The sequence below is a fragment of the Solanum lycopersicum genome, chromosome 8, assembly GCF_036512215.1.
Source record: "Solanum lycopersicum chromosome 8, SLM_r2.1".
Taxonomy (NCBI): domain Eukaryota; kingdom Viridiplantae; phylum Streptophyta; class Magnoliopsida; order Solanales; family Solanaceae; genus Solanum; species Solanum lycopersicum.
This window is the reverse complement of record NC_090807.1, coordinates 20785328-20801455: the sequence shown is the minus strand read 5'-3', so window position 1 is coordinate 20801455 and position 16128 is coordinate 20785328. Positions and strand designations below refer to the sequence as shown.

Sequence of the window (16128 nt, the reverse complement as noted above, 5' to 3'; positions counted from 1 at the left end):
CGGTTTGGTTCAGATTGTGGTTTAGTTTGGTTGTATTCCATAACCATGAACATCCCTAAAGAAAACCTCATTTCATAAGAATTTTTAATTTTTTTTAAAGAAAATCTTATTCTAAAAGGAAAAGGTATTGAAATATAAGGAAATAATTCAATTTTAATTTTTAAAAAATCCACAAGGAATATAAAATTATATTTTAAGAAATCTTATTCAATAGTGAAAAGATATTACGATTTAAGGAAATAATTCAATTTTAATTGGAAAAAAATATTAGTGTTAAAGGGGATTCAACCTTGGATCTTGGGTCTATCTGGGGTTCATGACACAATGAACCAACACCCTACTAAATGTTTATGATAAAACTATGCATGTTTTTTTAATTAATTAAGTCTAAGAAGTCAAAAATAATTTTAAAAAAAATGAAACAACCTACGAGGAATCGAACCCGAGCAAAGTGTAGGGATACGACAACTATTTTCAACTCCACTTCATCTCACTTAGTCATTTTAGCGGGTGCAACTTTTATATATACCAATATTAAATCAAAATTGTACGTGTATATATATAGAATATTTTTTTCGATGAAGGGAGTCCAATTGGGCACCCTGAAGCCTACGTGGCTCCGCCCCTGCAATCAACCACATCATGAATCTATGCAGTCTAGGTGCCCTGTGAATTTTGCACAGCCTCGATCAACACCTCAATTACTAGTGTAACTTTGTTATTCAGTTGTGTTGAAGTTGAATCAACACTACTTGTCTTTGGTCTATCTATACATTTGGATTTCACTGACTTCGTACTTAATTCAACTACTTCCAAACTTGATTTTAAAACTTGTCTTCTACTATATCTTGTTTTCGACCTCGTTGAGAGTTTCCTTTCATGAATAGTTCTTTGTTTGCCATTATCTCCTTTTGAGGGTATATGATCTCACTTACCCATGATGGGAACGTGTTATGCTATTGAAAACTGAGAGAGAAATCATACTTTCATAACTCAAGATGGGTCATGAGTGACACACACACTTAACCTCTTAGGTGGATGAACCAACGAATGCCACCCTTACTTATATTAGTTATTAACTTATGAAATACGAAAATAATGCGGAATGTCAAATCTTATTAAAGTAAGAAATCAAATCAACTAGAGTCTATTATGTATCGTTTTTCAAAATATTAAATTCATCATATCAAAGACATCTAATCCTGAATCACCAAGTCCAGGAGTATCAAAGAAATCAAAATAAATAAATAAAATAGCTTGCGTCTAAAAACTAAGGACTTAATGCAATGACCAAGAGAATCCAATATGAGATACAAAGAATAGATCACTATGGAACCTGATATGCTGGAGACTGGTTAGAGCTAAGGGTGAGTCAAAGTCCCTAGTACACTTGATGCACTCCATAAAATGAAAAAAAAGAAAAGTTCAAGTAGGAGCCAGTGTTGGACAACAAGTACTGAGTAGATATCATCGATCGACTCAAAATAAAAATTAATATGCATTAATAACATTAAATCAACTATAACACTTAGTAGGTGGAAAACAACAAGCAACATGTCCAAGTGGCAACAAAAACTATAACGATCAGGAAACCTCGTCAAAGCAAAGTCAAAGGAAAAAAAATTTTGGTCGAAAAAACATTTCGTAGTAACTTGGAATTTCCAACCTAGTCCATATTTGGAAAAAATTGGAGTCATTAAAGTCTAGGGAAATCTGGTAATCATTGGGTGATCTAATTATAAATTTATCACATGAATAGATAGCTAAGACGCTAAGGAACTCGTACAACTTTACGGAATCGAATGTAAGATAGAACTCACGATATTGATGTTAGCGTCAACAGGTAGTTTCTAAGTGTCGTTAGTTGAAGATGTGTTGTGAAATGGGTGTTTTTAATTCATAAACCGACTCACTGGTTTCATGCAAGTTGTTGTGGTGGAATTATTCCTATTTGGGCAGAGTCTGTGTGGTGGGCTGAGGGCTGCCATAGCGGGTCAGTCGCGATTTAACTTGAAAATAAATCCTAAAACAACTTTATTCTGCAACTTTCAAACTTGAGACTTAAGGAACGAAGCCAGGGGTTTCTTTGACAGTTTTCCACCATTCTTGAGGCTAAAGATAATATTTTAACTCTCCAAATTTATTTTTTGATTTGTAGAACATACTCTAATAGATAATTATCTATGAGGAAGGGTGTTGATCTTGAAATTATGATGAAGAAAGCTCTAATAAGGGTATGGGGATTATGAGTATTATCTAGGATTGATATTATTGTTTGTATTTAGGGTAATTAGTTATTATTATTGATTCCTGTGTAAATTAATAATTTGTGAACCAAGAGTAAGAGGAACGAATCTAAAAAGGGAAGAATCAAGTTTTTAGAGGATTCAAGCTTGTTTCGAGGTAGGTGATGATTGTTATTTTATGTTGTGTGATATATGTTTGTTGTTGCTTCATTATGATGCATGTATATATGTGAATGTTGAGTTAGTGATCACACTAATTTTAAATGAGTATGAACTAATAACTACATGCCTTTAATCACTTCTTGATTGTATGACTATTGAGAATATACTTATGATTGTGATTGTTACTTGTCGAGTGGATGAGATATACTTGGATCGGTGGCCACATTTTGACATAATTATGGGATCGGTTGCAACGTTCTGGCATAAGGATATGACCAGGCACGACGTTCTAGTATGCTAACTTGTTTGAGTTTGGGTTCCGTAAGAGGACCAATGACTTGTTGTAAATGCATATTGTTGAGAATGTTATAATCGATATTCTACATGTTCGATATATGCTTATAATGTTGTATTTACTTATATATGTTGTCACGCCCCGAGCTACCCCCGAGACACAGACACGAAACCTAGGACCACAAATGATCTCAAGCTAACCTGCTGGCATTATCATGAGCATACTAAAGAATATGAACTTTATACGGAAGCTAAATCATACTTAATATGAAAAGATGGGGAATACCCATATGAAAAAACTGAGATATATGAAAGTCTGATAAGTTTAATAGCCTCTAAATTAGACTAGAAATATTGGGACAAGACCCAGCTAAGTCTAGCAAAACTGAAACTAAATGACTAAAAGAGTGAAATAAACTCATGACTATTGTCCTCTGAGAATAAGGACTCGCCACTGAATCTGCTAAACTGGAGATCGAGAATCGATCTATGCGTGATCTGGATGTTGAGAACCTGAAACAACATCACGATAAGATGTAGCGCACCTATGCATTAGTACTTAAAGGTACTGAGCATGCAGGATAGAATAAAGATGAAATAAAGCATAACTGAACAAGTACAAAAGCAAGTATAATAAACTGAACATGATATAGAAAATTTTGAGCTAACTTAATGCAATGACCAATTTATAACATGCTAAAACTGAATGCTGAATATACTAATAATTGGTCAAGGAAAGAGAGTCTGACTGGACTGTGGGAGCTATTAATAACCGATAATAAAATCACATGAGATTAATGTAGAGTCCGATGTATACGCCCCATCGAGAGGACCCAATATACCCTGCCAAAGGTATAAAGGCATGCTGGCGTGATCACTAAACTGATTGTCCACAGAAGGGACTTACAACCTACTTGGCTAGTAGTTATTGGACTAAATGGGTACGGTGAACCCTAGTCCAACTCGGTATTATGCTACTCCAATTGATTTATGTAGTTAACTGATTATGTCTAAATTTCTTTAAGTACTGAATAGCTCAAAACTGAACATGCAAACTGAGAATGGAACATTTAATCTGATAATTATGCATTATTAACTGTGGCATGTATATTTTAGTAACTGAAATATCTAACCTAGCATGTGTAATTGAAGAACTAAATAAATACATAGCTAGGGTTCTGAAATTCATGCGATAAACTGATTAGTAACATGGAAATCTGATTTTTAACATATAACTAGATAATTCATGAAGTTTTGTTTAAGTTCTAGAAACCTAAGGTCTAACATGATATGGGAATCAAGAATCTGACTGAAAACTAGGGATCCAATTGGTGAAAGGAACTTACTAGTGAAATCTCACATACCTGGTAATAAAAATTCACGGAGAAATATTCAGATTTCGGGGTTGGAACTGATAGAAACTTGTTATTTTCTTGAACTAGGGTTCTTGACCTCTTTCTTTTTTCTTGCTTCTAATTTTGTATGTTTTGATTAATAATTTGACTTAGGTAAGTTTTAGTTATGTTTCTAGGCTTAAACTGACTAAAATCTGATGATTTAGGGTCAAAATGACGTAGTTTAAAATTTAAACAAAGTGGAAAAAGACTAAAAGACCCCTGAGCTAAATTCTATCGGGCCAAACGACGACCTGGACTGACGGGCCGTCTTTTAATAGACTGTCCGTCGTTTGGGTCTGTTCGACACACCCTTACTAAAACTGACATAACCTTTTACTAGGAGGTCTAATTTTAGCAAGGTTGGTGGTTATGGAGAGCTAATTCAATTATCTATATGTGGTTATTTCATGGGACACCTAATTCATTTTGTGATAAGAGTTATGATCAATTGAAGTTGACCCAATGGCATTTCCCCCCTAACTGTCTATTAATATCCACTTACGATCAGACCTACGGACCATAGGTCCATCTATGGATCATGCTAGTCAATCGTGGTTCTTGTCAGAGAGTGGGTGAATGGGATGTCCATCGATGTAAACAGACTACGGACCGTAGTCTACCTACGGACCATAGGTCCGTCCGTCATTCGACTCTTAGTCAATTTTCCTTGGCTGAGATTTTTGGGGGTTTCCAACTCCATCAACGGATGTGCAAGATGAACCGTGGGTCAGGATACAGTCCGTCAATGGCCACCGTCGATTGCACCTCTAGATTTTTCTGAAAAACTATTTTTTGGTCTGTGTTAGATACAGGGTGTTACATATATTGCACTTAGTGGGATAGCCACGTGATTCTACCAGTACAATGTGGTTGTGTACTAATATTGCAATCTTTTTTTTTAGTACAAGGCAACTTTCAGTGGCTATTAATGTACCTCTCTTAGAAGATTAGTGAGCGTCGATCAGATTCAAGGGTGAACCAGTTCTTTCAGGTTGTCTTGAGTTCTCTTGTTGTTTATGTCCACACTTCGGACTTAGACTAGTTCTTTAGATTACTTATGTTTAGCTTGGGTTGTACCCATTTTCCTTTAGACTTTTTGTTAATGGTTCTCCCTCCAGAGGGTTGGTGTGGGTGCCACTCACGTCTGTATGGGTCATGACAACAACGATGAAAGTACGAAAGTAATCAACAATATCATTAATATACTTGAGGACTCAAGTCTCCATACCACACTATTTTGGGAATTGAGTTCTTTTAGCTTGAGTATATTAAGTTATTTTATTATGTTTTTCTTTAATGTTATCATGCCAGAACGTGACATATAATCCAATCCTATTGTATTGGCTCGTGGCACCTGATCGTACCCATCCAACAATATAATTAATTTTCCATTATTTATCACAACTTTCCACTTTATTAAAATTATTTCATCAAGACATATTCGTTCAAGGCAACACATTGATAAGGAAAATTCAAAATTATGGATTTCACAGTCTACTTATTACAGAAGAATCACAAAGACTTGTAAATCATTCAAACTACGATAATCAAGTACATGAAAAATTTCATAACATTACTCAATGACAATAAATTACTACTAAGAGTCTATATCATATAGAATAAATAATAACATACCTCAACCAAAAGTTAAGTCACCAATATTTTTCCTTCCTTCTATGTCATTCTTTTTTATTTGTTTTTACAATCATGTGCCTACTTTAATTGTTTCTTCTCACAAGTTGAGAACATAATACAAATTATTACTACCCTAATAATTATAGATGGCTAATTATGGAAGTGGTGGAATGGTCTACTACTAATTTAAATTTTATTTTCTTTAATAATCAATTAAATTAATTGTTAAATATACCCCATTAAGTATATCATTGTAGGTATGAATAGTCTAATTTACCCATCATTTATCCCTGAACGCTTAAAGAAAAGAGAAGGTATGAAAAGGTATCTAAATTGACAAAAAGATAAGGATATCTTATATTCATTTCATCCTAGGTCTCCCAAGTGGACTCATCAAATGGACGGTTCTTCCACTAGACTTTCATAGATGTAATCTCTTTTGACCTCAACCTGTGAACCTCCCTATCTAGAATAGCTATCGGCTCCACTTCATAAGATTAATTCGCGTTAAGCAGGATTGGATCTCAAAGAATAATGTAGTTCCCAACACAATGATATTTCTTCAACATAGACACATGAAATACTGGTGCAGTCCTGACAAACATGGAGGCAAAGAATATTCATAGGTCATCTCTTTCACACACTTAAGAACTTCACTCTATCCAATATACCTTGGACTAAGCTTATCACTCTTACCAGACCTCGCCACACCTTTTATGGGTGAAACCTGCAGCAATACTTACTCCGCCTTCATAAATTCAAAGTCCTTGACCTTCCTGTCTACATACTCCTTCTAGTTGCTCTAAGCTACTACAAGTTTCTCCTAAGTGAATTTCACTTTCTCTAATGATTGTCTCAAAATATAAAAAACCCTAAGTTGTCAAATCAAATACATCAAACCAATGAATGTGAGACCTACGTCTCTTCTCATAAAATGCCTTTGATAGGTAATATCAATATTTGAGTAGTAGTTATTGTTATACAAAAACTGTGTCAAAACTGATCCAATAACCACCCAAATCTATCACGCACATACAAAGCATATCCTTCAACACTTGAATAGTCTGCTTAGACTATCCATCAGTCTAAGGGTGAATTGTGGTACTTATATCCAATCTAGAACCTAACTCATCTTGCAAGGTCCTTCAGAAGTTAGAATTAAACTATATACCTCTATCTGATATGAGGAAAATCAAAATTCCATACAATCGAACAATCTTGCATATGTAGAGTTTGACTAACTTATCTACATAATAAGTCACGTTAAGCAAAAAAAAGTGCACAAATTTTGTTAATTTTTCAATAATCACCTATATTTAATCAAACATACCTAATTTCATTGGAAGACCAACCATAAAGTCCATTGCAATCATTACCCACTTCCACTCGGGTTTAGGTATTCTCTGAAATGTCCCTTCAAGAAATTGGTGCTCATACTTTACATTTTGATCGTGTAGACCTGTAACGATCAAAGTCCGTCTTTATAGATAAGCCAACGAGAAAAGAATTGGGGCCAAAAAACTTTTTAGTAGTAACATAAAATTTCTATCCTAGTCCAGATTTGGACAAAATCTGACTCAATGAGGTCTAGGGATATCTAGTAAGGAATGAGATACCTAATTATGAATTTGATTATATAAATGGATACCTATGACGATAAGAAACTTGTATGACTTTACGGAATTGAATTCAGGCGAATGGAATCCCCGAAAATGATCTTACCATGAATGGGTAACATTCTATTTCCGTGTAAGCCACCAGAGAGATATTAGGGCGCCAGAGTGGGATGGGGTCCACCGTAGCGGGAAAGACACGACTTAATGTTGAAAATAAACCCCAAAAAGTATTATTTTTATGTAATGTTCTACTTTGAGAGCTAAGGGACGACCCTAGGGATTTTTTGACGGTTTTCCACCATTCTTGAGGCTAAATACAAGATTTTAACTTTCCAATTTATTTTTTAATCCATAAAACCTACTTTTTAGGTTATTATCGATGGGGAAGTGTTTAGATCTAAAACTAATGGTGGATAAATCCCTATTCTAGGTATGGGGGATCAAGAGTTTAGTCTAGGGTTATTAGGTTTGTTATAATCTGGATAATTAGACCATCGATTGTTGATCCTTGCGTACATTAATTGTTTGTAGACCTAGAACAAGAAGAAAGAATATGGAAGGGGAGATTCAAGGGCCTTAGGGGATTCAAGCGTGAATTCGAGGTAGGTGATTGTTGTAATTTCATATGTGTGATATATGTTTGTTTTGATTCATTATGATGCATGCATTTATGTGGATGTTATATTATTGATCACACTAATTGTAAATGAGTATGGTCGAATAACTATATGTCATGAATCACCTGTTGTTGTATGATTGTGAAATATACATTATGATTGTGATTATGATTGTGGTGTGTTGAATGGATTGGATTGCCACGTTCCGGCATAACGAACTAGATCGAATTGCCAAATTCCAACATAACTATGTGATCGACTGCCATGTTTCAACATGAATATTGGATCTCATTTGAGTTTGGTTCCATGAGAGGACCATTGAATTGGGTTCCATAATTGGCTTGTAATATGTTAGATTATTGTTAAAAACATGAACATGAAGTATGAATAATGACTTCTCAAAGAGTTCTACTTAGTGTGAGTGGGGGAATGTGAACTCATTCATGCATTGCACAAGTGGACCTTAAGAGGGGTTGTGGTTTGGTTCTTTTATGCTATGAAGGTTGTGTTACTCAATATTGCTGATATTGGGTATGTTACATAGTTACAGTGTTGTAATTACTTATATATATATATTTCACCTAGTGGGATAGCCGTGTGATCCTATCAGTATGATCCTATCAGTTGTGTACTGATACTGCACTTGCTTTTATTTCTGTTGAGTACAGGGCATTTTCCTACAGCTATTGATAGACCTCAACTAGGTGACTATTGAGCATGACCAAGTTCAAGGATGAGTCAGTTCTTTCAGGATACCATGGATCTCTCTTATTTGATTCCACTCTTTTCGGACTCATACTATTGTTTAAGGTGCTTGTTAGTTTCGAGATTGAACCCCCCTATTCTTAGTCTTGTCGTTGTTAGAATTTTAATGCACTGACTTTCAGGTTTTAGGGGTTGTATTTTTCGCATTTGTAATTGTTCATTTGTTTTATTAAACTTTTGGAGTTTATGTTCACGATCCGAAGTACACCCTAGAAATTAGGGAATCCTTCAAGTCGAAACACGTCGTACTTGACCTCTCTAAGGTCTTGTACAAGCCCTTAGACATCATTCATTGCATTAACACATGAAAATTGGCAAAGAATAATAATTCTTTCTTCAAAAACATAATGCAGGATCTTTTCATAAAAATTCTAACATAAGTCTCAAAAACCATGAATACAATAGTCTTGGGTCATAACGCATAAAAGCCTAAACATTAGTGGTGGTGTCCTCTGATGCTATGAGGATTCACCAATCTTCACTTCTTGAAAGCCTTGGAAACTCTACCCTTCAAAGCAACTGAATCTCCTAAAGACCCTACATTGGACTAGAATATAGGGAAAATATTCATTAGTACAAAATATACAAGGTATGGAAACTATCATACTAAATATAAGATATCCCAAAGGGTTAGTCAATAACAAACATAATCATAAGAAATAAACACATAAGCATAACATGAATATCATAAGCTTAATAAACCATCATAAAGCATATAACAGTTCGTACTTAACTCGTTGTGTTTCTTACTCAAACTAACTACTTCACAAGCCACCTCCAAGTACAATTGTGCAAGACTAAGGTAACATCACATACTACTACTAAAGCTAAGTACCTCTCTTTGGTCATTCTTGATCATAATCTGCTTTCATAATTAAGACATTAAGTTCATCATAACATATTAGCACTATGCCCCTAGGCCACCTCAAAGCACACTTGTGCAATGCATGTAAAACATCTCATTCTACCTCACAAACTAAGCATGTCTTGGAGTCACCCTATTCTCTTTCATTATAGTTTAGGAGTCTCTAGTAGACCTATTTCATATTAACAAGGAACTATCATCTTAAGTCAATCATGTCATGGAAACCAATTATAGCAACTATCCAAGATAAGCATACATCATGTAGTGGTCATGTCATAGGTAGCTTCAAGTCATACTTGTACAATGTATGCATGACATCCCATACTACCATCCACACTAAGTACTCTTCCAGACTATCCTACTCCAAGCTAACTTATTTTGCATTTTTGTCTATTAAGCTTAATATACTATCATAATAGACCTACTACCATGGAAATCATCTCAACATACTGATCAAGCTAACTAAAGGAAGGATACAGCAATCCTAACCACCATGCAACCAAAAACCCCTGCTTTTGCCAGCATGACAGCAAGCACGGACTGGCAACAAGGAGTCAATTGAATGATCAAGGCATCGGTTGCTTCCACCTGTGGCCTTCTTCGACCGCCTTGACACCTTAATATCAAGGAACCCCCCTATTCCACAAGTAGGTGGAGACCTGGAGGGTCGGAAACCTCAACGGGAAACCTTTCACGCCCACCCCATCTACCTATTGTCAGAGGTCAATAGTTGCTCCCTCTCTCGCGATTGCAATCCCTATCGAGTCGGGAAGGAATGAGTAATGGGTCGGGGAATCGGGCAAATGTAAATTAAAGCTAATCATAGGGGAGTATGAAACCTCAACCCTAAGCCATAATGAGAAATTTATCTCAAGCTATTACATGAAACACACCTTGCATGCAAATCAAGATACCACGAAATGCACCTTGCATGAAAGTCAAGCTAACATTAGGAGAGTATAGGACTTTCCCCTAAATCTACCATGAAATGGTTTTTGCCTAACTAAGTCAAGCTAACATGATCAAGTATCCTTGTAACACAAGACCAAGCTAATTATGGGAGATCTTGCTTCCTCCATCCAAAGCTAACATGAGAACCACCATCCCCTAGCTACCATGATCAAGAATCCTTGCAACACATGACCAAGCTAAACATGAGAGAGATTACTTGCAACACATGACCAATATAAACATGAGAGAGCTTACTTCCTCCATACCAAGCTATCATGAGGTTCATCACCTCAAGCTATCATGAGTAATTCAACCCAAGCTTTCATGAGATTCAACATCTCAAGCTACCATGAGTATTTCAACTCAAGCCTCCTTAAGATTTACTATCCCAAGTTGCCCTTGAGACCTACCATCTCAATCTAGCATGATATCCACTATCTCAAGATATCATGAGAATTCACATCTCAAGCTATCATGCCTTGGTCTTATCTCGCCAAGTCTATTACACAAGAAGTGATCATACAATCTATCTTCAAGCTAATCTAGTTCATCATGTATTGATTCATTTTAAGTTCTTAGGTCAATCTAGGATTCATCTATGTGAGAGAACTTGTTTCTCCTATCATATTCATGTCTATGTGTACAAAATATACAAACCGTCAATCCATTCATAATGACTTTATTCCCAAAGCCCTCGCCTCAATGGCATTACAACCCATAATCAATTATAACCTTCAATTCATTATGATATATGTTCAGTTACATGTGTACTTCATTCAATTAGATCATTAGAAGGTAAGTTTAGCCATAAAAGATCACATAGGTTCAATTCATATCTATGTGATTCAATTAACATATAATACAATTGAATTAAGAAGATCAACTTAGAACCTTCATCTTCCCTAAAATCACTATGATCACCTTCAACATCAATTACTACAATTCACCATAAAAACATCACATAGTCAACATATGAACATAATTGAATGGTACCCACTAGATTGGGATTGCAATCAAGCCTTAACCACAATGCCATCACAATGCTCTCTAGGTTGAGTTTATTTGGATTCACAATTGAGGAATAAATAGGGTAATCCATGAATGGAAGAATCCATGGATGAATAAGCTTCACATAACTTAGGTTAGAGACTTAATCCAAGATTGAATCCTTGTTGAAATGCATCCTAAGAGCAACTTCTTATTTTTTTCTTCTTCTGTGGTATTCTTGAGAGAGTTTTGGAGAAGGAGAGGTTTTGATCTTGGGGTCTATTGTCTAAAGGGGTCTCCTATACTTTAAATACTCATAAAATACCTAAAAACGCCTAATTTAACTGCACATGCATTCATTTGGACGCTATATGAATTTACCAAAATGTCCCACCCTTGGCCAAACCTTTGAAGAAATTGGAGGCCCCCATGGACGCCTATAGTCGACAGATCGTCGATGGAACGACGGCGCCATACTGCAGGTTTTTTGTTCTTGATAGAGAGTCCCAATCGACGGGGCGTAGCTTGAGTGATGGGGCATCACTTGAAGGTCGCGAAGTGACACTGCCAAGGCAGTGTGCTGTCCAGTTTTGGGTCCTCCTCAAGGACCCTTTGGGTGTTCCTTGGGGAGTCATGCCCGGATGTTTCCACTCAAATACATCTGTCCATATGTTAGGAACCTTCCTTACCAATTTTAATTCCAAAAACTACATAAAACATCATGAAACATACTAATGCATGCAATCATATTTTCAAGATAATTTTTCGAACGTCGTAGACGTCCTTGGACGTTGAACCTCCAAAATCATTCAAACTTCATATGCTGCCTCTAAACACTAAAATTAGTCATTTTAAGACCTTCTAAGATCATGAAATTCATGTTAGGCTCTATTTGGACCTAATTCATTTTGGGGTCCTTACAATATCCCCTACTTGGGAAACATTCTTCCTTGAATGACACCTCACTAAACAGTTCTTAAAGGACCAACTCTAGACTAGCAGCCCATTGTACATGCATTAAACATAAATTCGTATACACAAATCAAGAAAACAATTCAATTGCAAGCTAAACATAACTACACATAACCATATAAATATTTCATAAAAGGCTCCTTATCCCCCTCTTGGAATAAGCTATACATGTCTTTCTAACATCAATTTCTTATCATAAGGAAAGCGGCAAAATCACAAGGCATATGTTAATCATAAGAAATTTTGAGAATTTTCATAAATTAGTAAAGAAACAAATACTGGAGAGGGACTTAAGGAGATCATTCTTGATCCCCCTTGGATTGGAGATAGAACCTATTCCTCTTTGGAGGACTATCTTCCACTTGATTAGTAGAAACTTGCTTGCCTTCCCATACATTAGCTTTTGTCTTAGGGCAATATTTCATCATATGACTGCTCTCACCACATCCATAGAAACCATATCTACCTGACAAACACCTACCCTCATGTTTCTTACCACACTTAGGGCAAGTAGGTCGGGAGTAGTCATTGCTCTTCTCATATCTAAGAGTACTAGAGTAGCCATGTCGGAAAGACCTTTGTCGATTCTTTGAATCACCATGTCCATCGGACCCTTCACCTTCCATCCTACTTCTCTTTCTCTCCTTCTTAAGCTTGTATTCCTCTATTTGTTGAGCAAACACCATTTGTCGGGAGATATCCATATCATCTACAAGCATTGTCATACGAAACTCTTCTTCCACTAAATTCGGACACCCCCGTCACAAACTTATTGGGGTTTGCTACCAAGATTGGAGAATAATTAGACAATTGAGTGAACTCCAAAGCATACTCCTTAACACTCATCTTATTTTGTTTCAGGTTTATGAATTCCCCAAACTTAGCCTCCGTCAATTCCGTAGGAAAAAACCTTTCAAGGAAAGTCGAATTAAAGATCTCCCACTCTATGGGAACCGCCTCTACCTGCCTAGAATCTTTCCATTTCTCATACAAAACTTGAAACACATCTTTCAATTGGTAAGTGGCTAGCTCCGCTTTCTCGCTAGAAGTCAACCCCATAATAGCAAGAGTCTTAGAAACCTCATCTGTTAACCCATTTGGATCTTCTTCCGCCTTGGAGCCACTCAATTTCGAAGGATTAATCCTCAAGAAATCTTTAATTATATAAGCACACATTCCCCCCTATAGGGTTTGACACAACCTCGCTATTGGCTTGGGCCATCAAAACTTGAGCCAACAAATTCATAGAAGTCCTAAATTCCTCTATAGTCATATTTCCCACTTGACTAGCATTAGGAATTTTGGAAGTGACTTGATTCCTTGGGGAGGAACCTCTTGATTCTCAATGTCATCTCCTTCCCTTCTAGTATTAGCCCTAGTGTTATACATAACCTGAACAAAATCATAGGCAAAAATTAGAAGAAGGGCTTAACCAAGAAAAACTGTATGGCACAACTTATAGAATGAAGAAGTGAAACTTTCCTAAGAATTCCGTAGTCTACAAAGATGTGTCGCGACTCACATTGATGAATAGGACTCTACTAGACGTAGTTTTAAGACATTCTAAGACCATTTCATAACCTTATACTCTAATACCAAGTTTTGCACGACCCAAAGTACACCCTGCAAGTTAGGGAATCATTCAAGTCAGAACATAGCATACTTGACCTTTCGGAGGTCTTGTACAATCCCTTAGTACTCATTCATTGCATAAACACATGAAAATTAGCAAAAAATTAAAATTTTTTCTTCAAAAACATAATGCGGAATCTTTTCATTACACTCCTAACATATGTCTCAAAACCATCTATGACATCATGACTACAATAGTCTTGGGTCACAACCCATAAAAGTCTAAAAATAGAAAATGTAACACCTTGAAAATCTAAAACGTGTTGTAAAGAATAATATAGGTTTTAATAAGGATTAAGTACTGTTTTTAAGTCCATTTTAATTAATATAGGTCGTTTAGGAAGTTTAAGAACCAAAACGTCCAAGAACGTCCATGACATCCGGGAAGTTGGTTCAAAGGGGTGTTAATGTGCCTCAGCCTATTTTACTAACTTTTAGTAGTCAAAAATGTACAAAAATTAGTGGAAGGGTTTCTAATATGTGTTTAGGTTGTTTCATGGTCGAAACATCCGGGTATGACTCCCCAAGGACCAACCAAGGGCCCTTGAGGAGGACCCTAGCGTTTGAAGCAACATTGCCTGGCAGTGTGCATTGACGGGACAGAAGACGCGCCGTGTGTGGACTGACAGGGTGTTGATGCCACCTTCGTCCCACACTTAGTCTGGTCGAGAAGGTCCCTTCACTCGCACAGCCTCTAAACTCATCGACGGAGTGAGAGGTGCAACTATGGTCCGTGTGTGGATCGACAGGGCATCGATACCACCGTCGTCTCACACTTAGACAATGCATGGAAGCCTCTCTCCTTCACAGTCTCTGAACTCATCGACGGAGTGCAGGACAAAAGGGGAAGGGTCCGTAGACTCACAGACGGCTCGTAATTTGGGGTGTCGTCTATGAGGGTCGAGTTTTTTGACTAATTTAAGTTGGTCTCATATAATTAGTTAGGGGGTTAGGTGGTTTAATTAGGGGTTAATTGAGTCTAATTAATTTTATTTAAGACCAAATATAAATAATCCCAACCCTCATTAATCTAAGACAAATCTCAAATGCAAACTCTCTTCCTTCGCTTCTTCCTCTCTCTACTTGAACTCACCATTGAAGGCTAGCAAGGAGAAGGGTTTGGGGATGGAAATGGAAGAATTCACCATCAAATTGTTTTCAAAAGTTAAGGTATGGGATATAATTCACCTTTGAGAATCTTTCCTCAAAGGGTTCCTTCAACATGGATTTCAAAAGTTGAGTTTTCTTATGGGTTTCTTCAATTACGAAATGGAAGTTATGGATTGAGTTTTTAATGATTTATTTAGGTTATATTGAATATACTAACATTAATTTCAACTTGATTATTGTAATTTTTAGTGGTTTGGTCTAAATTGAAGAATATGATCCTCCATCCCTAATCCTAGCTAATGATATTGATCTATATTGTATTGTGATCATTCAATTTATTTGGTTGTTGATTAGATTTCTATCCTATTGTGTTATTATTATTATATTAATATGAATTATAGGCCTATCATTCTAGTTCTTGATATGTGATTAAGGTTATGAATTGTATTGTAAAATTAGCCTATGTATCTGGTCTTAAGTTATGATCTAGTGTTGAATTGTGCTATAGAAATGCAATTGGCGTTATTATCCTATTGATTATCATCGTGTGATGATGTTACTCCCCAAATTGGGTTGATTTATGGGTTGATGGTAAGACCTTGATGATAGACTATGAGGAAGACTTAGTACGTCTTAGAGTCTCTATCTTTAATTCCAATTGTGATTAATTGTTGTTAAGTCATGATATTACATTGGAGTATGCCTTATATTAGGATTATAGGGTGGTATGATGTTGAATTGAAATTTCTTGACTATGTTGTGAGGTTGATTAAGGTGTATGTGATATAAGGATAGTGAAAACTATCAATGTGCCTTGATATGCTATGAAATGCTAATGTGTTAACCTCACTTATGTGAATTGTAATAAAAGGACTTATA

At 36.1% G+C, this 16128-nt stretch overlaps 1 protein-coding gene across 1 annotated transcript; it reads right to left on the bottom strand.

The window, feature by feature from the left end:
- Positions 1-13212: 13212 nt before the first annotated feature.
- Positions 13213-13683, bottom strand: LOC101265152 (uncharacterized). Its single transcript, XM_004244955.1, has one exon. It carries the CDS (start codon positions 13681-13683, stop codon positions 13213-13215), a length of 471 nt encoding a protein of 156 aa, XP_004245003.1.
- Between the last annotated feature and the right edge of the window lie 2445 nt (positions 13684-16128).

Excerpts from the sequence above, each read along its gene's own strand:
- LOC101265152 (XM_004244955.1), bottom strand. The coding sequence starts at position 13,683 with ATGTGTGCTTATATAATTAAAGATTTCTTGAGGATTAATCCTTCGAAA.